Here is an 18,475-nt window from a genome sequence, read left to right as displayed (position 1 = left end):
TTTCCCCTTTCTTGAGGAAGTGAAAAAAATTAACATTGAGGGGAACTATCTTGTGTAAATTTGAGTTTTGGGGGAGTATGTAGCTTTTGTATGCTTTTTGTGTAGTATGGACAAGTTTATCTTGAGTTTGAACAGTTCTGTAGTTAGCAGCTTGGGTTACTGACTGAGCTTTCCCATCAAAGGCTAATTTGCAAGCCTAAGTTATGTGACACTGCATCTTTAGGGAATACGTTCTAATGTAACTGTTTTAAAATTGATTTTCAGTACCACCGTTTTAAAAACTGATTTTCATTACCAAGTCTTAAGCATTTAATTTTCAGACAAGCTTTGTGTATAAATGGATGCCAGATTGGGACCTTGGTGGTTTGCTTTAACAACTGTAGTTAGAGTCCTAGGATAAAGATTTTGCCTGTATAGCTAGTGTGGAACATTTTTCTACATTTTCTTTAGTGCACGTTTCAGTGTCTTCAGTAGTGTATAAAGGGCTGGTGACTGTCAGGCTCTGCAGGGTGCCCTAAGTGGACTAGCTGCCAAACTTGTCACTTCAGTTTGATATTTTTAATGCCATGCTATTGACAGAGGCCTTTATAAGCCTAGCCAAGAGTTTAGCCCTTGTTTAGACAAGTCAGCATCCGATGCCCCTGTCCAGCATGGACGCGGGTGGAATCCCAGGGCTGTATTGTTTCCCATCCAGTTATCTAAGTTGTGATTAAAAGGGGATAATGAGATATTTGGGAATTGCTGGTCATAAGCCTGTGGTGTGTTGCAGTAAACCAGTTTTGAGGATTATTCAATTTAGAGTTCATAAGATGCACTAGTCCTCTAGCATTTGAGGTGGTCACACAGCTTAAGTCATTGAAACCTTTCATTTCCTGATTTGTGTTTCACGTTGCTTCCCCAGGGGCTGAAATTAGTAGCTTGGTTCAGTTTAGGTCTTTCAGTTCTGTTTTATTGGCATTCCTGGCTGCATTGGAGATTTGAAATGGGGCTCCTAGTCTTTCTACTTGAATTTGTTCCCTACCTTGCAATTCTGTAGGTATGGCTGTTGTGCTTCCATATGTGGTGACTGATCTCTGTGACCAGAAATAGTTGCATATTTTGGCTTAAAATCTTAGTTTCTGTACTAGTGTTTGCTTACCTGGCCACCCATGGTGATTTGTCTGAGCTCTCCTGTCTTTCCCTTCATCCCAAGTTGCTCAGGGTTTGACGCTCCTGTCTGCAGACCAGTGTTGAGAAGAAACCACAGTGCTTTGTCTGCTTTTGCATGTTAGTATAGTGGCTGTAAGTGTTAACCCTTGTGTAACATGGTAAAAGTATTTACATGGATGTTTTGGAAACTTTAAGCAGTTCATTTGGAGAAGTGTGTTGTGAAATTTATTTCTAGTATGTTGCATCCTGTACTTCAGAATTTTCAGATGTTTTGACTTGGGCAGAGAAACTTTGCTATGAAGCGATTAACTTTCCATCGTGCTGCATGTTTTATTCGGTAACATGTTTTTCTTTGCTGTTCTTGCATTGGCAGTAGTCCATTGCATTTAGAGGGGGTGATGTGCTGAGATGTTGTAGCTGGATGTTTATCAAGCACTGCAGTTATTTCTAGCTGCTTGGTCATTTTTGGGTATGTGGCTGCAGGGCCTTTTCAATTTGTCTTAAGTATCTGCTCAGTCACGTTATGGACTTGGTGATCCAGGGAATAGCTAGTGAGCTGCAGGTGTACTACATTAATCCTAGGAGCACCAGTTTTTTTGCAGGGTGCACTCATCAATGCACCCACCCCACATGCATATGGTGGCAGCTTGGAGCTTTGCCAAGTTTTATAACTGCATGTCTTATTGAACCTTATACTTTGCATATCTTTATAACACTCTAAGCAAGGAACTCCAGCCAGGAACTGAGGCATTAACTGTATCCAGAACCTACGTTCTCAGTGTGTTAGATGTTTAGACAGTGTACAGAACATGCATCCTCAGTTTGAGCAGTCTGTTTTTTGTGGCGGTTGAGGCTAGAATGTTACTGCAGCTTTGCTTGTTAAGATTAGAAGCTTGTTTGTAGTGGAGAGCATCATAAGACTGGGTAGAATTTGGCACATTTTCCTACCAAAACTAACAAAAGGGATTGCAGTTAAACACCTTGTACCAGGTTTTACAGCGAGTGCCTGGTCTCCACAGGCCTAGTCTTTCAGCTTTGTGACCATGAGCTCCAAGAATGTTCATACTGTCTGAAGTTTCATAAAGCTGTCGTCAGTGCCCTTTAGTTGTATGTGAAGCGGTGTTGGTTGCAAAACTGAATTCATTCCAAACTTCTGGTCACATTTTTCTTTGGCATCTTCATATTTCCCCTTTCACCCCACCCTCTTAGCATGGCTTATTCCCAGGTACTTGCTAGATGAGCCTTTTGACTGGGGGTGTGTATGAGTAGTCCATTGGACCAAAGTCCCTTGGTACTGTATCTTAAAAGAGAACTCCACCCAAAAGTCAAGCCTTTTTTTTCTAAAAAGCTTTTCCTTCCCTGTAACAAAAAAATAAATTTTTGCCTTTCTTTAGTCCAGGTCAACGGCTACTAAGAGTGGCAGAGTATTTGTTTAGGTTACTTATCCCAATAACAGAGCTGTTAAGGAAACTGTGACCTATTTAAATATGCCCAGTTAGATTGCCAGCATCATCACTCCGATAGTGTAGGCTGGAGTCTGAACAAAGGCAGGGCTTTCAGTCTTGGTGTTCAGATGTAAATGCCTTTCCCTTTAATAATAATCTTTCTGTCCAGTATATGATTTTGCATTTTTTTCTACACCAATTTCTGCAAAAGTGCATGTTCTGGAGTAGGGGAACGATTAACATCAAAGACTACAATATTTAAAACTGATGGTGGAAAAGTAAGTCACAGCAGTGTCATCTGAGAACTACTGGTAGAGAAATACAGTAAATGATCCCCAGATCATAAGTATTTATTTTTGTCTCTAATATGACATCAAATTAGAAAGTGGTAATTTACATTAATAGAGGCATTAGCAGTGCAGAATAAAATCAAAATGTGATGAAAAGCATATGTTTTTTGGGTGCCGTTCTCTTTCCAGTACACTTAAAGTCCTGATAACCAGACAACATGCTTCTCTCTCATGCATCAAGGCAGTAACCACGGTCTCCCAGCTAAGCCATCCCCCATACTTGCATACTCTAAGCAGGCAGGTTAACACTGCAGCTTTTTAATCAGTGTTGGTGTAGTGTCAAAGCATTACAACTCTGCAGGTATCACAGCATCTCACCACAGTTTAACATTACCTCAAAATACCCACTTTCAGCTACACTTGATGTGCAACTTCAGTGGGCAAGCAGAGTTGCATGTGAAATTCATATGGTGGTTCTTTTGTGGTGGTTTGGTGCAAGCAGCTTCTTCCTTCACCTGGCACACATTGCTGGCACTTGGTGCAGGAGTATATTGTAGGTGTGGTTACTCTTTCTGTGATAATTTGAATTTAAGGAAACCAGCAGTGTAGTGGTTCTCACTGCCTGTGGCTAGTAGGTCAGTTGGGTAGTGACTCTGGAAGTTCACATTAAAGGGAAGGGCATGTTGTGTTGGATGCCCTGTGTGGTGCATGCATATATTTTGAGCAGGTCCTATAGTGTGAATTGTTCCTTGCTTGCATTAATGAACCCTCCTCTGTCACCTTCAGGATTGAAGTGTAGTATGGTTATTGTGGTGACTGCTGGAAGTTGCAGAGCTTTAAGGTTCTCAATTAAATGATTTTATTTCCTTTGCTTTTGTCCTGAATTTTAAGCCAAAAATCTTCATGTACATAGTTTGCCATGCTCTGACAAAGTTGATGCTTGTGTATAGTATTTCATTTTGGTTATTGAAGTGGTTTGTGAACAGAGTTCAGTCTAAAAATCTGCTGGTAGCTGTCCAAATTCAGTGTTACAAATTTTGAAGTTTAAATTTTTGACCCACCTATCCCACCTCACTAAAGAGAAACTTTTTTTAGAACACTTTTTTTATGGTGATCCATGAACTGTTAAAATGAGACTCTCCCTTAGTGCTGTATTGGATCTTTTACTGGATAAATTGCAAGGAAAGCTGCATTTGATATAATGGTTCCACAGTACGTAAAAAAAAAAAACCTTGAGATTTAAGCCCCTTACTTGTACAGGTAGTAACTTGCCTCCTGCTGCCAAGTTTAGAGAGTAAGAACTGTTTCCTTAAATGACTTCCCTGCCATTTGATGAATATACAGCCTCAACAGTAAGGGGAATCTGATAATCGCAGTTGGCAATGATACTAATTTGAAGCTTGTTTTTAATGTTCTGCTTTTGCACAATGTTCAATACATCCATTACTTTTTTCCCATTTCTAATCCACAGACATGCTCTACCAGCTTGGTCTTTAAATTTCCAGTCTTGTATATTGAGATACTTTATGGGTGGAGATTAACTCTAAAATGTTTGATTTTTCCAGCTGGGTTCTCAGCTGGTGTGCTTTTGAAGAGTCTGCACATTCTTCCAGTATTGGTGTGATTGCTTAATTTTCTTCTACATACCTAAGGCATTAACATGGGCAAATTGTCGATCCTCCATTTTGTTTGGGGGGGGGGGTGTTGCAGTCATCCTACCAAAAAGTCTAAAAGTAGTTTTTCGGCCTTTCATTGAGTGCTGAGGCTTTAGTTTTGCCACAAACAAATCTCTGAAAGATGGTAATTGAAGCTGATGGTGTAGTATCTGTAGGACCCATTGTGGAGGTTCTTTAGCAGCACAGACTCTGCTTGCTTAACCTCAGTTTAAGATTTGTTTTCAGGTCTTCCTTTGTTTTCCAGTGTCTTGTAATGTGCTAGAGTTTGTTTTTGTTGTACACAGTGCCTAGATGTAGGTCACATGGGCCATTTGAGAGAATATGCTGAATAGTTTGTGTGCATGTGTGTGCTTTAATAACTAATTTCCTTCTCAGCCGATGGAGATCTTTGTGGATGATGAAACAAAGCTGACTCTTCATGGCTTACAGCAGTATTACGTCAAGTTGAAGGATAATGAAAAGAATCGGAAATTGTTTGATCTGCTGGATGTCCTTGAATTTAACCAGGTAAATGACTGTCCATTACATACCCTTAAAGTGAAGCATAGATATGGATTCCAGGCATTGGGAAGCTCCAATTCTGAAAAATGAGCAGCTGCAGAAAAAAGCAGGTGATATTTTAATTTAAATTGGACCTGCTTGATGCCTCTGTCTATAATCTGTATATGACAGTGAAACTGGCTGCTTGCAGAAATGTCCTTATTTTGCATTTCAAATAACCAGGTGAACTCTTCTGCTTAGAGCTTTTTATATAATGATGTGGTGAGCAAGCTGCATGTGTAGTTAGCAAAAGAAATGTCCCGAAAGATTTCAGCAGCGCAAGTGTCAATCTAAGAAGAGAAAATGCAGAATGTTTCTGCAAGACAAAGTAAAATGTGATTTACTTCTGAGCCTCTTCTGTTTTGAGTGGGTCCTCTAGCTACTCTCATCTGACCCGGCAAAAGGGCTTTACTGTCCTGCTCCAGTGTGTAAGCCTGCTCTAGATTGTTTACAGCCACTGTGAACAGGTTTTTTTCTCTGCTTACAACCAAGTGGTTCTCAGTTTGATACTAATCTGCTGACTTGTTCTGTAATGTCTTTCCTTTTAACCCCGTTCCCTTCTTGGCACTGACTTTTTTTTTTTTTTTTTTTTTTTTTTTCACACTGCTTGGTTATTGTCAGGATTATCATATCTAAAGCCTTTGGCCCCAAAATCTCTTTGGATAGTAAGAATAAATTACTGTCTTCGATCCAGAGGGAGAAAAGCCAGTTATTTCACAAGTCACATTCTCATCCATCCAAGTATTCCATTTCAAGAAAACCCCAATGAGTTGGCCATCTTCAGCTCTAAAGGTCCCCAAATAAGTACTTTTGTGTCTACTCCTAAGCCACATTTGGAGCAGGTAGTCAAAACAGATAATCAACAAAACAGGCTGGCTGTTAGGACTTCCGAGAGTTGTCTTTGATCCCTTCTGTGTACCACCTGCTTTATAATTTAGATTTTTCGTGTCTTGCAAGAGCATGTCAGAAGGCAGTCTGGATTGCATGGTGGGGGCCTTCATCTTGGTGCAGGTTGAGATGGGAGTCCTCCCGTCCACTTACTGCAGGAGGGTGGATAGGGCTAGCGTAGCATCCCTTATGCTAGCCCCTTTGCTGAAGAGTGGGGTTTCTGTGCTGATCCTGGACCCAGAGATCTTTCCCTTTTCAGACGCTATGCCCAGTTTGGCATTCTAAGGGTCTGATCTGAAACACTGAGGTTTTGAAGTAGTGGTCTATTGAACAGTGTTTCAGTTTGGCATTCTAAGGGTCTGATCTGAAACACTGAGGATGTTAATCGTGTTACCCTGCTGCAGTCATCACACTTGGGGTTATCCTGTCGTCAGGCGGTCCCGCAGTTGGCCGGAATTCCAAAGTCTTTTGGTCCGGCGTCTGTTGCAGTCGCCTCTTCCCTGCCATCAGTGCGCCAGGGGTATATATAATGCAACCGACGCAATTTTCTTCAGTCTTTCTTGCCGCGCGGTGCCCGAAGCAGAAGCAGTTAGCAAGTGCCAATTGGCCGACTCCTGAGATTTTCGAATTCGAATTTCAGACCGAAGTCTTCTATAAAGCTAAGTACCCCGTTGGGGAAACTTTTCTTGCCTCTGACTGATGTCAGAAAAAGTTAACTATTGTATTTCTTGTGGGAAGCAAATACCTCATAAGGATTTTCATTCTTATTGCATACCTTGCCTAGGCCCATACCACAACGTCACTACTTGTCATTTTTGTGCTAGGTTTAATAAGCGTACTATTAAAAGGCGCTTTGATTTCGCACGACATTACTTCGGTAGGAAATTTAACTACACCATGCCGTCGGAGCAACAGACTACCGGTGTGCACAAAAAACGCAGGGATAAGGACAGACAGCCCAGACCCAAGCCAGATTCCGAGGCCTCAGCCGATCCGGTCTCCGGTCCTCAGTGAGGCTCTGACGCAGCCCCTGACTACCGCCGATCTGGAACCCGAGATCGCTATGGAAATTTTGACTGAATGTACCAGGCCAACGCAACCTTTTACTTCAGGCCCTTCCGACGACTTTGCTACAAAAGACGGTGCTACAGAAACGCCATCGGTTTCTGAAGGAGTTTTCAGACCACCGACGCTCACCATTAAAACGTTTTCCAAGTACCCCTTCTAAATCTAAAAGGACTGCACTTCAGTCTCCTGTTCAAGGCCCCATGCCCAAGAAACAGATGCTCAAAATGGCTGAAGATTTGATTTCTTTACTCAGGGGTTCCCCGCTCCCTCCTGACAAAAGGCCTAGGCAAGAGGAAGATTATGCATCCTCTGAGTAAATGTCCATTTCTTCAGACTCCTCTGAGGACCAAGACTACTCCTCTCCTTATGAAGATTCTGATGCTGAGGACTCATTCCCTCAGCTACTCCTCCTGAGGACTACTCCTTTGGGGAAACTTTACAAACTGAGGGAACATTTTCACTGGGAAGGTCAGGACTACTCTGACTCAGAAAAGGCTCAGAGTTTCTTTTACTCCCCCAACACAGACCACTTGCCATCCCGCCAGTTTTGGACATTGTGGATGATGTCAATTTAGAATCCAGTTTCAACCCAGACTCTCTACCTCCTGCTCCGGCTAAGCCTGACATAATATAGCGTGCCTGGTTCCCACACATTTCTGTACAAAAGCCCTGTAGCTGACCCAGAGACTCTCACAGGGTCCCAAGGGGGGGCTAAGGCTTCTATGGCTAAAAACCCAGTACCTTCTGAGAGGGATTCCAGGGCACTAAACAGGTGGGGGGAAAAAGGTTTACACCTCAGCCAACACTAGCTATGAGGGCACTGAATTGTCAATTTCACATGCTTAAGTATCAGCAATTTCTAATCTCTCAGTTAAAGCAAAGAATAACCTCTCTCCCCCAACAATCTGAATTGAAAGTAGTACAGGTTCTGTTGCACGCCACTGAGCAGGTGGACAAACATACCTTACAATGTGGGTTTGATTCTTTGGAGGCCTCCTGCAGAGCAGCTGTCACTGGGTCTGTTATACGTAGGCATGCTTGGTTAAAAGAACAAACTCTGCCTGATCATGTTAAAGCAAAACTACTGGATGCTCCCTTACAGCAGGATGTTCTTTTTGGAGTTAAAGCAGAAGAAGTTTTAAAGCAAATGGAAGATGAGGCAGAATCTATGCAGACAAAGATTTCCTACAAGTACAACTCCCTCGCTTCAGCAGAAACTGGCCAACAAAAAATTGGTCCTTTCCTGCCACTGACAGACCACAGAGGGGTAAATACAGACGCCCAAGGGGCAGAGGGCAACCACAAGCCCAGTATAAACCTCGCCAGTGGGGCTCTACAACACAGAAGGGAGAAGACAGGTCTCAAACAACCAGAAGGCAAACTCGGTGACTTGCACCTCATCCAGCCAAGCAATACTCTCTTGGCAACCCCCTTGGGGGGGAAACTCGCACTTTTTTGCAGACAACTGCACATTGTCACAAAGGACAAATGGGTCCTAGACATAATTTCACGAGGATACAGATTCCATTTTCACACCTTGCCAATGAAGGAATGCCAAACCTGCCACAAAATCAATGTGCAGAGGCACAAAAGCAAATTACAGCTCTCATGGACATGAGAGCAAGGCCAAGGATTTTACTCAAGACTCTTTCTAGTGCCCAGAAAGGACAATGCCTGGAGACCAATTCTGGACCTTTCAGTTCTAAACACTTACAAGTACCCAAATTCAAGATGCTAACACTACAGCAGCTACTTCCCATGTTGGGCAAGGAAGCATGGCTTGTAACGTTGGACCTCAAGGAGGCATACCTGCATGTCCCTAGCAGACAAAGTTGCAGAAGATACCTCAGTTTCATTGCAGGTTCAACCCATTACCAATTCTCTGCACTGCCCTTTAGCTTTCTACTGCACCCAGAGTTTTCACAAAATGCCTGGAACCGGTAATTGCTTACTGCAGACAGAGGAATTCAAATATATCCATACCTGGACGACTGCCTCATCCAGGCAGAATGCAAAGACATTCTCTTACATCATCTGGCCTTTGTAAAGCATCTACTAAACTGCCTGGGGTACACAGTAAACGAAAAGAAGTCAAAACTAGTACCCTCAAAAAATGACATTCCTGGGTGCCAGCTTGAATAAAACTGCCCAGAAGGCTTATCTTACACCAGACAAGCAACTTCAACTGACAATATTTCAAGACTATGGCAACAAGGACCCAATTTTCTGCAAGAAAAATTCTGCAGGCTTTGGGATTCATGGCATCTTGCATACTAATACCATTTTCAAAGCTGCATATGAGGAAATTACAGTGGTACCTAAAGCGTATGGTCTCAACACAGCCACAGCTTGGACACAATGATATCTCTCATTCCCTGCCTACAACAGGAATTTCTATGGTGGTCACAGGCATGTCACCTCAGCAAGGGTCAGCCTTTCACCTTGCCCCAAGCCAGGCAAACTATCGCAACAGACACTGCAGACTACGCCTGGGGGGCACACATGGCAGGACAATGCATTCAAGGCCTATGGACTGCAGATCAAAGAAATCTGCACATAAATCAAAAAGAGATGCTAGCTGTACAGAAAGCTCTGACAGCCTTCAAGGATCTATTGCATCAGGACAGCTTGCAATAAAAACAGACAACACCACAGTAATGTGGTACATAAACAAGGGGGTACACGTTCTTACCCTCTATGCAGGCAAGCAATGACCTTATGAAACACCGCTCTGGCCTACCAAGTCCAGTTACAAGCTCAATTCCTGCCAGGACAGAAGAACACATTGGCAGACTACCTCAGCAGAAACATCAAGGATCCCCACGAGTGGAAATTAGATCCACAAATATTTGCAATGACGACTCAAAAATGGGGCCTTCCAGACATAGACCCGTTTGCCAGTCTTCAAAACTATCAACTGACAATTTTGTACAAGGACATTTCACCATCAAGCTTGGAAAGTGAACTCTCTCAGTTGGAAAAACCTGACTGTATGCCTTCCCTCCATTGCCTCTCCCCGCAAAGGTTCTTTTGAAAGTCAAAAAGGAGAGACCACGACTGATTCTCATAGCCCCAGACTGGCCACGCCAGCACTGGTGTCCGCTATTGAAAAATATGGCCCACAGTCCACCATGGATATTGCCTCAAATCCCCCATTTGCTCACACAACAAAGCAATCCGATTCTAAACAGCCAGCTCAAAACGTTAAACCTGGCTGCATGGCAAATCTAAACATCCGACCAGCTCCCCTTTCACAAGCAGTTCTGGATGTTATTCTGGAAGCCAGGAGGCCAAGCACCAGGAAGGCTTATTCAGACAAATGGAAAAGGTTTTGTGCCTGGAACAAAGCTAAAGGCCAGGACACAATTCAGCCTCACATTCTACAGTATTTAACTGAGATGTTGCACAAAGGACTTTCCTTTTCCTCAATTAAAATCCATGCTTCAGCTATTTCAGCTCACTACAACACGGATCCACCTTTATTTTCACATAGTCTTCTAAGGCAGTTCCTCAGAGGGGCAAAAAACATTAGACCACCCAGGAGAGCTCCTACACCAACATGAGACCTCCAATTTTGTTCTGGAAAAACTAACGCTACCTCCCTTTGAACCAGCTTTCTCTGCAGATCTAAGTTCCTGTCCTGGAAGACTGCCCTGCTCCTAGCAATAACTTCAGCTAGAAGAGTCTCGGAGCTACAGGCACTAATGGCAGTGGAACCGTTCCTCATTTTTCATCAAGACAGAGTTTCTCTATGAACTAATCCTTCCTTTATGCCTAATTTGGTTTCCTGTGTAGCTTTAAATCGAACCATGCACTTACCCACCTTCTTCCCCAATCCACAGAACAAAGGTGAGACTCCTTCATTCCTTGGACATTCACAGGCAGCTTTGTTACTATTTGGACAAAACTAAGGCTTTCAGAAAATCTGACCAGCTCTTTGTATCCTATGCTACAGCTTCTCGAGGGAAGGCCATATCAAAGCAAACCATTTTTAAATGGATAGGTCATTGCATACATTTCTGCTATACCCATCATGGGAAACCAGTTCCTGCTACCATTAGATCCCATTCTACCAGGGCAACAGCTACCTCTACAGCCTTTCTCAGGGGGGTACCAACCAAGGAAATTTTAGAAGCTGCAGCTTGGAGTTCAGTACACACCTTTACCAAACACGATCACTTACCTCTTTACTCAAAGTCCAGGGCAGGCTTTGCCACTGCAGTTCTGCAGGGCCTTACAGCCTCCACTAACCCTCTTTGATACCTCCCCCTTCCTTAGCTTTGGGATTCAACCCAAGTATGATGACTGCAGCAGGGGTAACATGATGAACATAGTACAGTTTTCTACCTACCATAAATGTAGATGTTGGTGTTCACCCTGCTGCAGTCCAGGTTACCCCCTTCCATCCCCTCTAATCTACTGGCTAAATCTCTTCTATGCCTTACTGATGTATTTGCTTATAGCTGAAGGGATTTTGTTTGTGCAGTGGTTACTCCTTTTGGTACTAATTCCTGACCACCTTTTTGGGGGCACCTGACATCTGGGGCAAGAAAAACGAAAATGGCGTCTGTTGCATTATATATACCCCTGGTGCACTGACATCAGGGAATAGGCGACAGCAACTGACGCCGGACCAAGACTTTGGAATTCTGGCCGACTGCGGGACCGCCTGACGACAGGATAATCCCAAGTGTGATGACTGCAGCAGGGTGAACACTATAGCATCTACATTTATGGTAGGTACACAACTGTACTTTTTGAGGTAGTAGTCTGTTGAACGCAGAGTCTTAAGCCACCTGAGAAAGCTCCAAAAAGTGCTGATCTGTTGGGGATATTTGCCTTGAGTATTGGGTACCAGTTCCTCCTCAGAACGGTCTCCTCTCTCCATTTCAAGGTGTGATGGAGTTGGTTATGAGCCCGTCAGATCTGGTTGAGGCTGGTATGGCTTTTAGGTTTGAAACCCTTCCACTGGATCTTTCCACCCCCTAACTCCTGCTCTTATCTGTGCCTTGGCATGCATTCATTCATGGGTGTGAGCAGAGTGTGAAGTCATAAAGGTCTTGTCAAACCCATGTTCCACCACAATTTGTAAAAGGCACGTCAGCTTTCCATTGGGTCGTCTCTGACACTGACTCAGAAGGTTCCAGCTCCTCTTAAGAGCTTTACTTTTGAGATCCATGAGCTTTTCTCCAGAGAACTGTAGCCCACAGAACCCTCTCAAACCAGGATAAGGAGGTTCTCCATAATGCCTGTGGCTTGACAACCTCTACTTGAGTACTTGATCCATCAGTTAAGAAATAATGGTAGGAGCCTGATTTGTGAGTTGGTTCGTCAGAAGCCGGATGAAATTTAGTCCCTCAAGGACATATAGCATGGGCCAAAGGTCCACTGGTGGACTCCATTGTGGCTGCAGGTACTAAAAAGTTGATGAGTATATAGCTGTTTTGTTCCACATAATCCGGGGCCATGGACTGTTCAGGGAAAGGAGTATGCTTTGGGCACTTTTGCACTTTGTGCTCTGAACTGTCACCAGCATGAATAGTTTAGAGGTGGTACAACAGTCGCTTGTCACGGAGAAGACTGGCATTTGATTCTAGGAAATGGCTGGAGACTTTCTTGAGAACAATAAATTTAACCAACTCATTCATGTATCTCCTGCTCTGTGCAGATGAGAGAAGCTAGAGTTGCTGAGGTAGGTGTCTAAGACATGGGTCTGGTCACGTTTATGGGACTTAGACTGATTTAAGGTGCCCTTTGCAAATGCCTCCTTTGATGGTTCATACTTTTTTGTTCATGACTGAAAATGCAAATTATGAACAGGATGGCAACTTTTTTTTGTTGGTGAGATTTCAGATACTTCAAAGATGTTATAGTGGGAACAGAGGCCAACGGCACTCTGGCTTAAGTCTAAGTGTTGGCCATCGTGACTTCTAACATGCTTCTCCACTTTAGAGGTAGCCCCTTTACCACAAGACCAAAGAGGTTTGTAGAACCAAGGATTCCTTGTGCCAGTTTCAGAAGCATCCCCATTGAACTTTGTACGAGTCTCAAAGGCAGCTACATCATCTTAAAGCTGTCTGCTCCCCTCTAGAGGCATTTTTGGGTAGCATTTCTTTCCTCTTCCACATGGATGGCCATAATGTAAAACAAATGGGTGAGGTAAACTTTCCAGAGGCTGTAAAATTCCCTTTTCCCACTCATCCTTGAAATTGTCTGCTGTTTCCTGATGCCGGGGGGGGGGGGGATTACTTTTTGAATCCGGATTTTTAATCTGGGGGGGTGGGAAGCATGCAAGAGGTCCCACTAGATCATACAGGGTCTAGAATTTACTGTAAATTCTTGATTCTGAAGAAAAGGTCCTTGGGCCAGTTTTATACCTCAGTCACCTAAACTTTGTGAAAAAAGGTTCAGGGTGGTCAGTGCAGTCTGTTTTGCCATGTCTTTGGCCAAAAGACGATGTGCTCTACATCTAAATAGCCAGCAAGGCTCGACTTCCTTTGCTTGTGCCAGTTATTTCAGTTCGAAGCTCTGCCCTTTGATCTCTCCATAGTTCCCTGGATGTTCAACTGCTTGGCAGTTAGATGCTCCCTTTGCGACTTCAGTGAATCTGCTCCTAGTTGCCTGACAATAGTTGGGGAACTACTTGCTCCAGCTCTGTGCTTGGGCATTGTCATAAACCATCATAATCCAGTTTTCAGCAAGTACAAACAGTTCATTGGCTGTAGTCTGGACACTACAGTGTCAGTAGTATTGCTTCCTGCAGACTGGTGTTAAATGTTGGAGCTGTCCAAACTCCTTTTCACCTCTCCTACAGCTGTGCTTACCTAGGACTGGCTTTGTCTATTCCAGTCATACATTTGGCTTTTTATATGCACTTTCTGTAGTGGCTGATAGTGGTCTGGGCTTTACCAGCCCTTATCAGCACTGATTATCATAACCAGTCTTTGCATCAAAAGTTGGTGGTGGCAGGATACACTGTGTACATGCCTGGAGGCAGTTCTTCTCTGATGTCACCTTTGGTATTTGGTTATCCATGCCTCCTCTAGTACAGAAGAGGCCAGCCTTCACATGTCTTGGAGATGCAGGTAGTTCTAGCATTACAGCAACTCTAGGACTATTCCTGTGGGAGTGATTTCTATGTAAATGGGCAGTTGAGAAATTAGTAAGGACTTCACACAATTTTCAAGTCAAAATGCACATTCCAAAGTCTTGTTTGCTTTGCTGATGGGCTAAGCAAGTCATTCCTAATGTTTCATGATTGGTTTCGTTTGTGCAGTAAACTAACTGCTGGTGCAGTCTTTGCTATCTGTTTGCTTCCTTATCTCATTTTGCCATGATACTTCCAAAAAGATAGTCCCCAAGAAATGCTGTGGTTCAAGCAATGGCCTCTTGAGCTGCTATATACTTACCCCTGTACCCCTTTTTGCCATATTTTTACAGGTGGCAGTAAGGCCAAAGTAGCCATGATCCTCATTGCTCTCCTTTGACCAGGCAAATCTGGTTTCCCCTTCAGGCCTTGTATTTGTGAACCCTACTGGATCTTGGATCTCGGACAGGATCTTTCCCTAACTGGGAAGCCTCACCAGGACATCTGACTAATGGGCAGTAAACCATCCCTTTTCTGGTAGTTGCTTCACAGGAGGACTCCCCCACACACAGTATTACAGAGTGGGAAAGCCTCATCGGGACATCTCCCCCAAGACATTGTGACTCCTTTTGATTTTCTGTTTTGTATTTGGAGGCTTTGGAACTTTTTCACTCTGGTGTCTACAATACTGTTGGAAGTTTCTTCTATTACCTGACTGTTCTGCGAGGAGTTTCCAAACTGTGGGGTCTGTCTTCAGTACCCTGTTCAGTTTTCTACAAGGTTAGTGTCTCTACTTCTCTCTTCCCAAAGAGTCAAACATGTAAATGGATTAATTTACACAGTCTCTTCCCCAAATCGTGCCAGTAAGGGTTAATGTATTCTGCCTACTTGTATGTTCATAGACAACCTATCTTAACCTTCATAGAGCCAAGACCAATCACTTGTCCCCTTGCAGTTCTGTGTCCGAAGTTGGTCTCTTGCCACTTTAGCAGCATTCTTCATAAATTTGTGATTTCTGCAGCAGCTGCATGGACTAAATTGCATATCTCTGGTAAGTGCTGCAAATTAGCTGTTGCATCAAGGGCTTTGGCTTAGTTTTGTAAGACCTGAAGGATCTTCTAATTGCATACAAATTATTGCCTTCTCTCCTTTTTCTTTTTGGCATCAAACTGAGGTACTGGGGCATGATGGGGATGAGCTTGAAGGCTGAAGCTTTCCTGTTGCCAGGTCAAATCTGACTAAGCTCTGGGACCCATCTGTCATATTGGATAGACTATATTTAAGGGATCCATCTTTATAGCATTTGCATGACTAGTTTTTTGCATGAAAGTTAAATTTAAATGTGTATGTACAATGTTTTATCTGTAGTATATATAATTTTTGGTACTGCAGAGTTCTAATGGAGCATTTATTCTGAGTTCATTTCAAGATGCATCAAAAATTTGAGAGCGTAAACAGTTAACTTAGTTGCTACACTGCCCCTAAAAAAATGGGGATTATATGCATTCATACTCATTAATAACTTGCATGTTGCACCTTGTGATTTTTAACTTTGCTTTCACCCTGTTCAGGTGGTTATATTCGTCAAATCTGTTCAGAGGTGCATTGCCCTGGCACAGTTGTTAGTGGAGCAAAATTTCCCAGCCATTGCAATTCACAGAGGCATGCCCCAAGAAGAGAGGTGAGATGTGGCTGTGCCCCAGCACTTTTTTTTTGTCTGCCTGCCAGGTTTGCGTGATGGAATTGCCTATTTGTCTGTGCGCAGTTGTGTATTGCCAGATCAGGCATTATTGCAGGATTGATATTGGTTGAGTAAGATAGTGATGCATTGTTTGCAGTACACCATTGCAACACAGTTGTCAAATGTTTAGTTCCATACGGTGTGTATTTAAAGATGACGTGTAACCATTTTTTGCATACCTTCAATCTGTTTGGCTTCCTGCACTGCAAATCCAATTTACTGGATATATTGTGTTTTTCTGCTTGCAAACTCTGGCTCTCCACAGACTTATAAGGGCAGCACATGGGGGTTTTGCATAATCACTTTTGTCCTTTTGATGCGAAGTTGGAGCTTCCTGCACTACCGAGTGTGTCTTATAAGTAAATTTCTATTTATCATTTATCTTACATGGGCTGAGTACAATGTCCATTTATTAATGAAGCAGGTTTTGCATAGGCATACATTTTCTGGGTAAAATGAAGTATAATCCAGCTTTAGTGTCCCAACTGTAGTCCAGTGATTACTAGAAAATTGAAGTTTTACGATTGATAGAAAATATAAAAATGAGGCAAAATATTGGGGTGTTCTGCAAAGTATGGAATGTAAGATTTTCTTATTTTAGGTAAAATCGGACAAGTTATGGACTTGTGCTGTACTTTGTGCTTGTGTGATAGTGAAACTGAAGCAGCCTTCACGTTTCCACATAATGCATGGGATCTTCTAGACTGGATTAACTGAAGTGTAACCTTTAAAACTGCCTCTATCTGTCTCTCTCTCTCTGAAAGTACTCTAGGCCTTTCTCCCTTTTACTGATGGGCAATTGACTCTGCTGACCCAAAGAAGTTTTATCTTCAGCAACTCTTTTCTAGCATTTCTTCCTTTAATCTGCAGAAGATGTGCACTCATGTGAATCATTGGGAGGGGAGCATGTTACGGTTATAAAGGGTATTTTTTTGGAATGCAATTTAGAACAGTCTGCTTTGATTTTCAGTTTGCACATGAATAAACTGCTCTGCTGTCCCCCTCTTTCCATTTGACTGTGTGCATCTGCAGTCTTTTACAGAGGATGCCTAATTGCATTTTAAGGCGGAAGTTGTTAAGCTGACTTGTTTCTCCTATCCCAGAATGCTGTTCACTTTTTTATTCCAAAAAGTGCTTTTGTTAGATGAACAGCACACACAGGATTATCTTGTAAGAGCATGTTCACGATCTGTACACACACTAGGAGCAGTAATGTCTTGTTTTTAGAATGCTTGTACACACAGACATATACACAACACAACAAAGTTATTAGTTATCAGCGTTTCGGCAAGACCCCTCTTTGTTACAGGTGTCCTTGAAACCCTGTAATGTGTACTGTGCTTTTGGTACCAAGTTAAATCCTTTCACCACCCAGATAAATACTCCATAGGCATCCTTGGATGGAGGTAATCCTTTACAGTCCCACCCTATATATATGCATACACCTTTTACCACTTCTAGCCCTACAGTGTCTGTGGCATATCAGGTCTTCAAACTTTTCTACTTCTGGACACCACAGGTCCCATTAAGCATTTTGGTAGTCCCACATTCTTTACTGGTTTATTCTCAGTTTTTTTAGAGCTGCTGCAGCTTTGTAGGGACAGGCAAGACTGTAAACAATTTTCTGGCTTTCACTGTATAGTTTGTTTTATCTTTGGCTTTAGCTGAAGTACATGATTTGGCCTAGGAGCAGCTGGCTGGGAAAAAGGACTAGTAGAACCAGCCAGGTAATGCACACTTTTTTTTATTTTCAGCTTTTATAAATCCCTTTCCTTACTATTTTAATTTTCGGACCCATTTCTATTTGGGGAGCATAGTTTGCTTCTCACTGTAACTCCACTCATCTCCTCCCTCCCACCTTGCACAGCCTTGTAGAGTGTTGGGTAGGGTTGGTGGCTTGCTGCACAGCAGAACAGTTTAATCTGCTTTTTTCAACTTGTGGTTGAAGCTGTTTCTCACCTGTGCCTTGTTTGCCCTCCCTTTGAATCCCCTAGTTTCATGGGCTAGTGTGCTCTGTCACCACCCTTGTATTCTGCACAGCATCCATTTAAAAGTTTACTCACCTACAACACTTTTTCTTGGAAGTATTAGCTGCCCTTGCAAGCAGTGCATTATCCCTAATGATTGGTAAACAAGTTTATTTTTAGCAACTCAAGTGTAGCATTCAGCTCTTGTGGAGGCTGTGCCATTTATATGATGATTGTATATTTGTTATATATAAATGTGTGTGTCTTTGTGTGTGTTATACATGTACAGGTGGTCTCAGTAGCTCAACAGGTAGCACGTTCCTAAGATCAGAATGCTGTGAGTTCTACTTCACCCCATTTACTTTGGTTACCCATCGTGCAGTACCAAAATTGGACAAATGCATGTGAGTGTGCTGTCCTCCATTTGACACTAAACCAGGGTCCCATTTGCTTGACTTGGTAGTAACTCTGATGTAAACGTCCACATGGCCCTTGCTAAAAGGGATGTGTCCTTACCAAACATCCCCCTTGTCATATGGTCTCCATTAAAGAGCCTAGCGGGAGTCACCTGGTCTGTAAAGCAAAATCTGGGTGGGGATGCTCTTAAGCTATAAACTAGATATG

At 42.9% G+C, this 18,475-nt stretch overlaps 1 protein-coding gene across 3 annotated transcripts in view; it reads left to right on the top strand.

Moving 5' to 3' along the window:
• DDX39B (DExD-box helicase 39B) overlaps positions 1 to 18,475 on the top strand; it is a 308,058-nt gene that overhangs the window by 79,034 nt on the left and 210,549 nt on the right. For 2 of the 3 annotated variants that reach the window (XM_044083268.1, XM_044083267.1), the window contains exons 7-8: positions 4,936 to 5,067; positions 15,715 to 15,824. In XM_044083268.1, coding sequence (XP_043939203.1) covers positions 4,936 to 5,067; positions 15,715 to 15,824 — 242 coding nt within the window. The remainder of the gene's footprint in view (positions 1 to 4,935; positions 5,068 to 15,714; positions 15,825 to 18,475) is intronic. The other variant, XM_044083269.1, reaches the window with a different exon arrangement.

Source organism: Protopterus annectens, chromosome 9.part0 (genome assembly GCF_019279795.1).
Source record: "Protopterus annectens isolate FY-2018-M chromosome 9.part0, PAN1.0, whole genome shotgun sequence".
Classification (NCBI taxonomy): domain Eukaryota; kingdom Metazoa; phylum Chordata; order Ceratodontiformes; family Protopteridae; genus Protopterus; species Protopterus annectens.
Note: the sequence above shows the minus strand (reverse complement) of the source record. Positions and strands in the feature narration are given on the sequence as shown.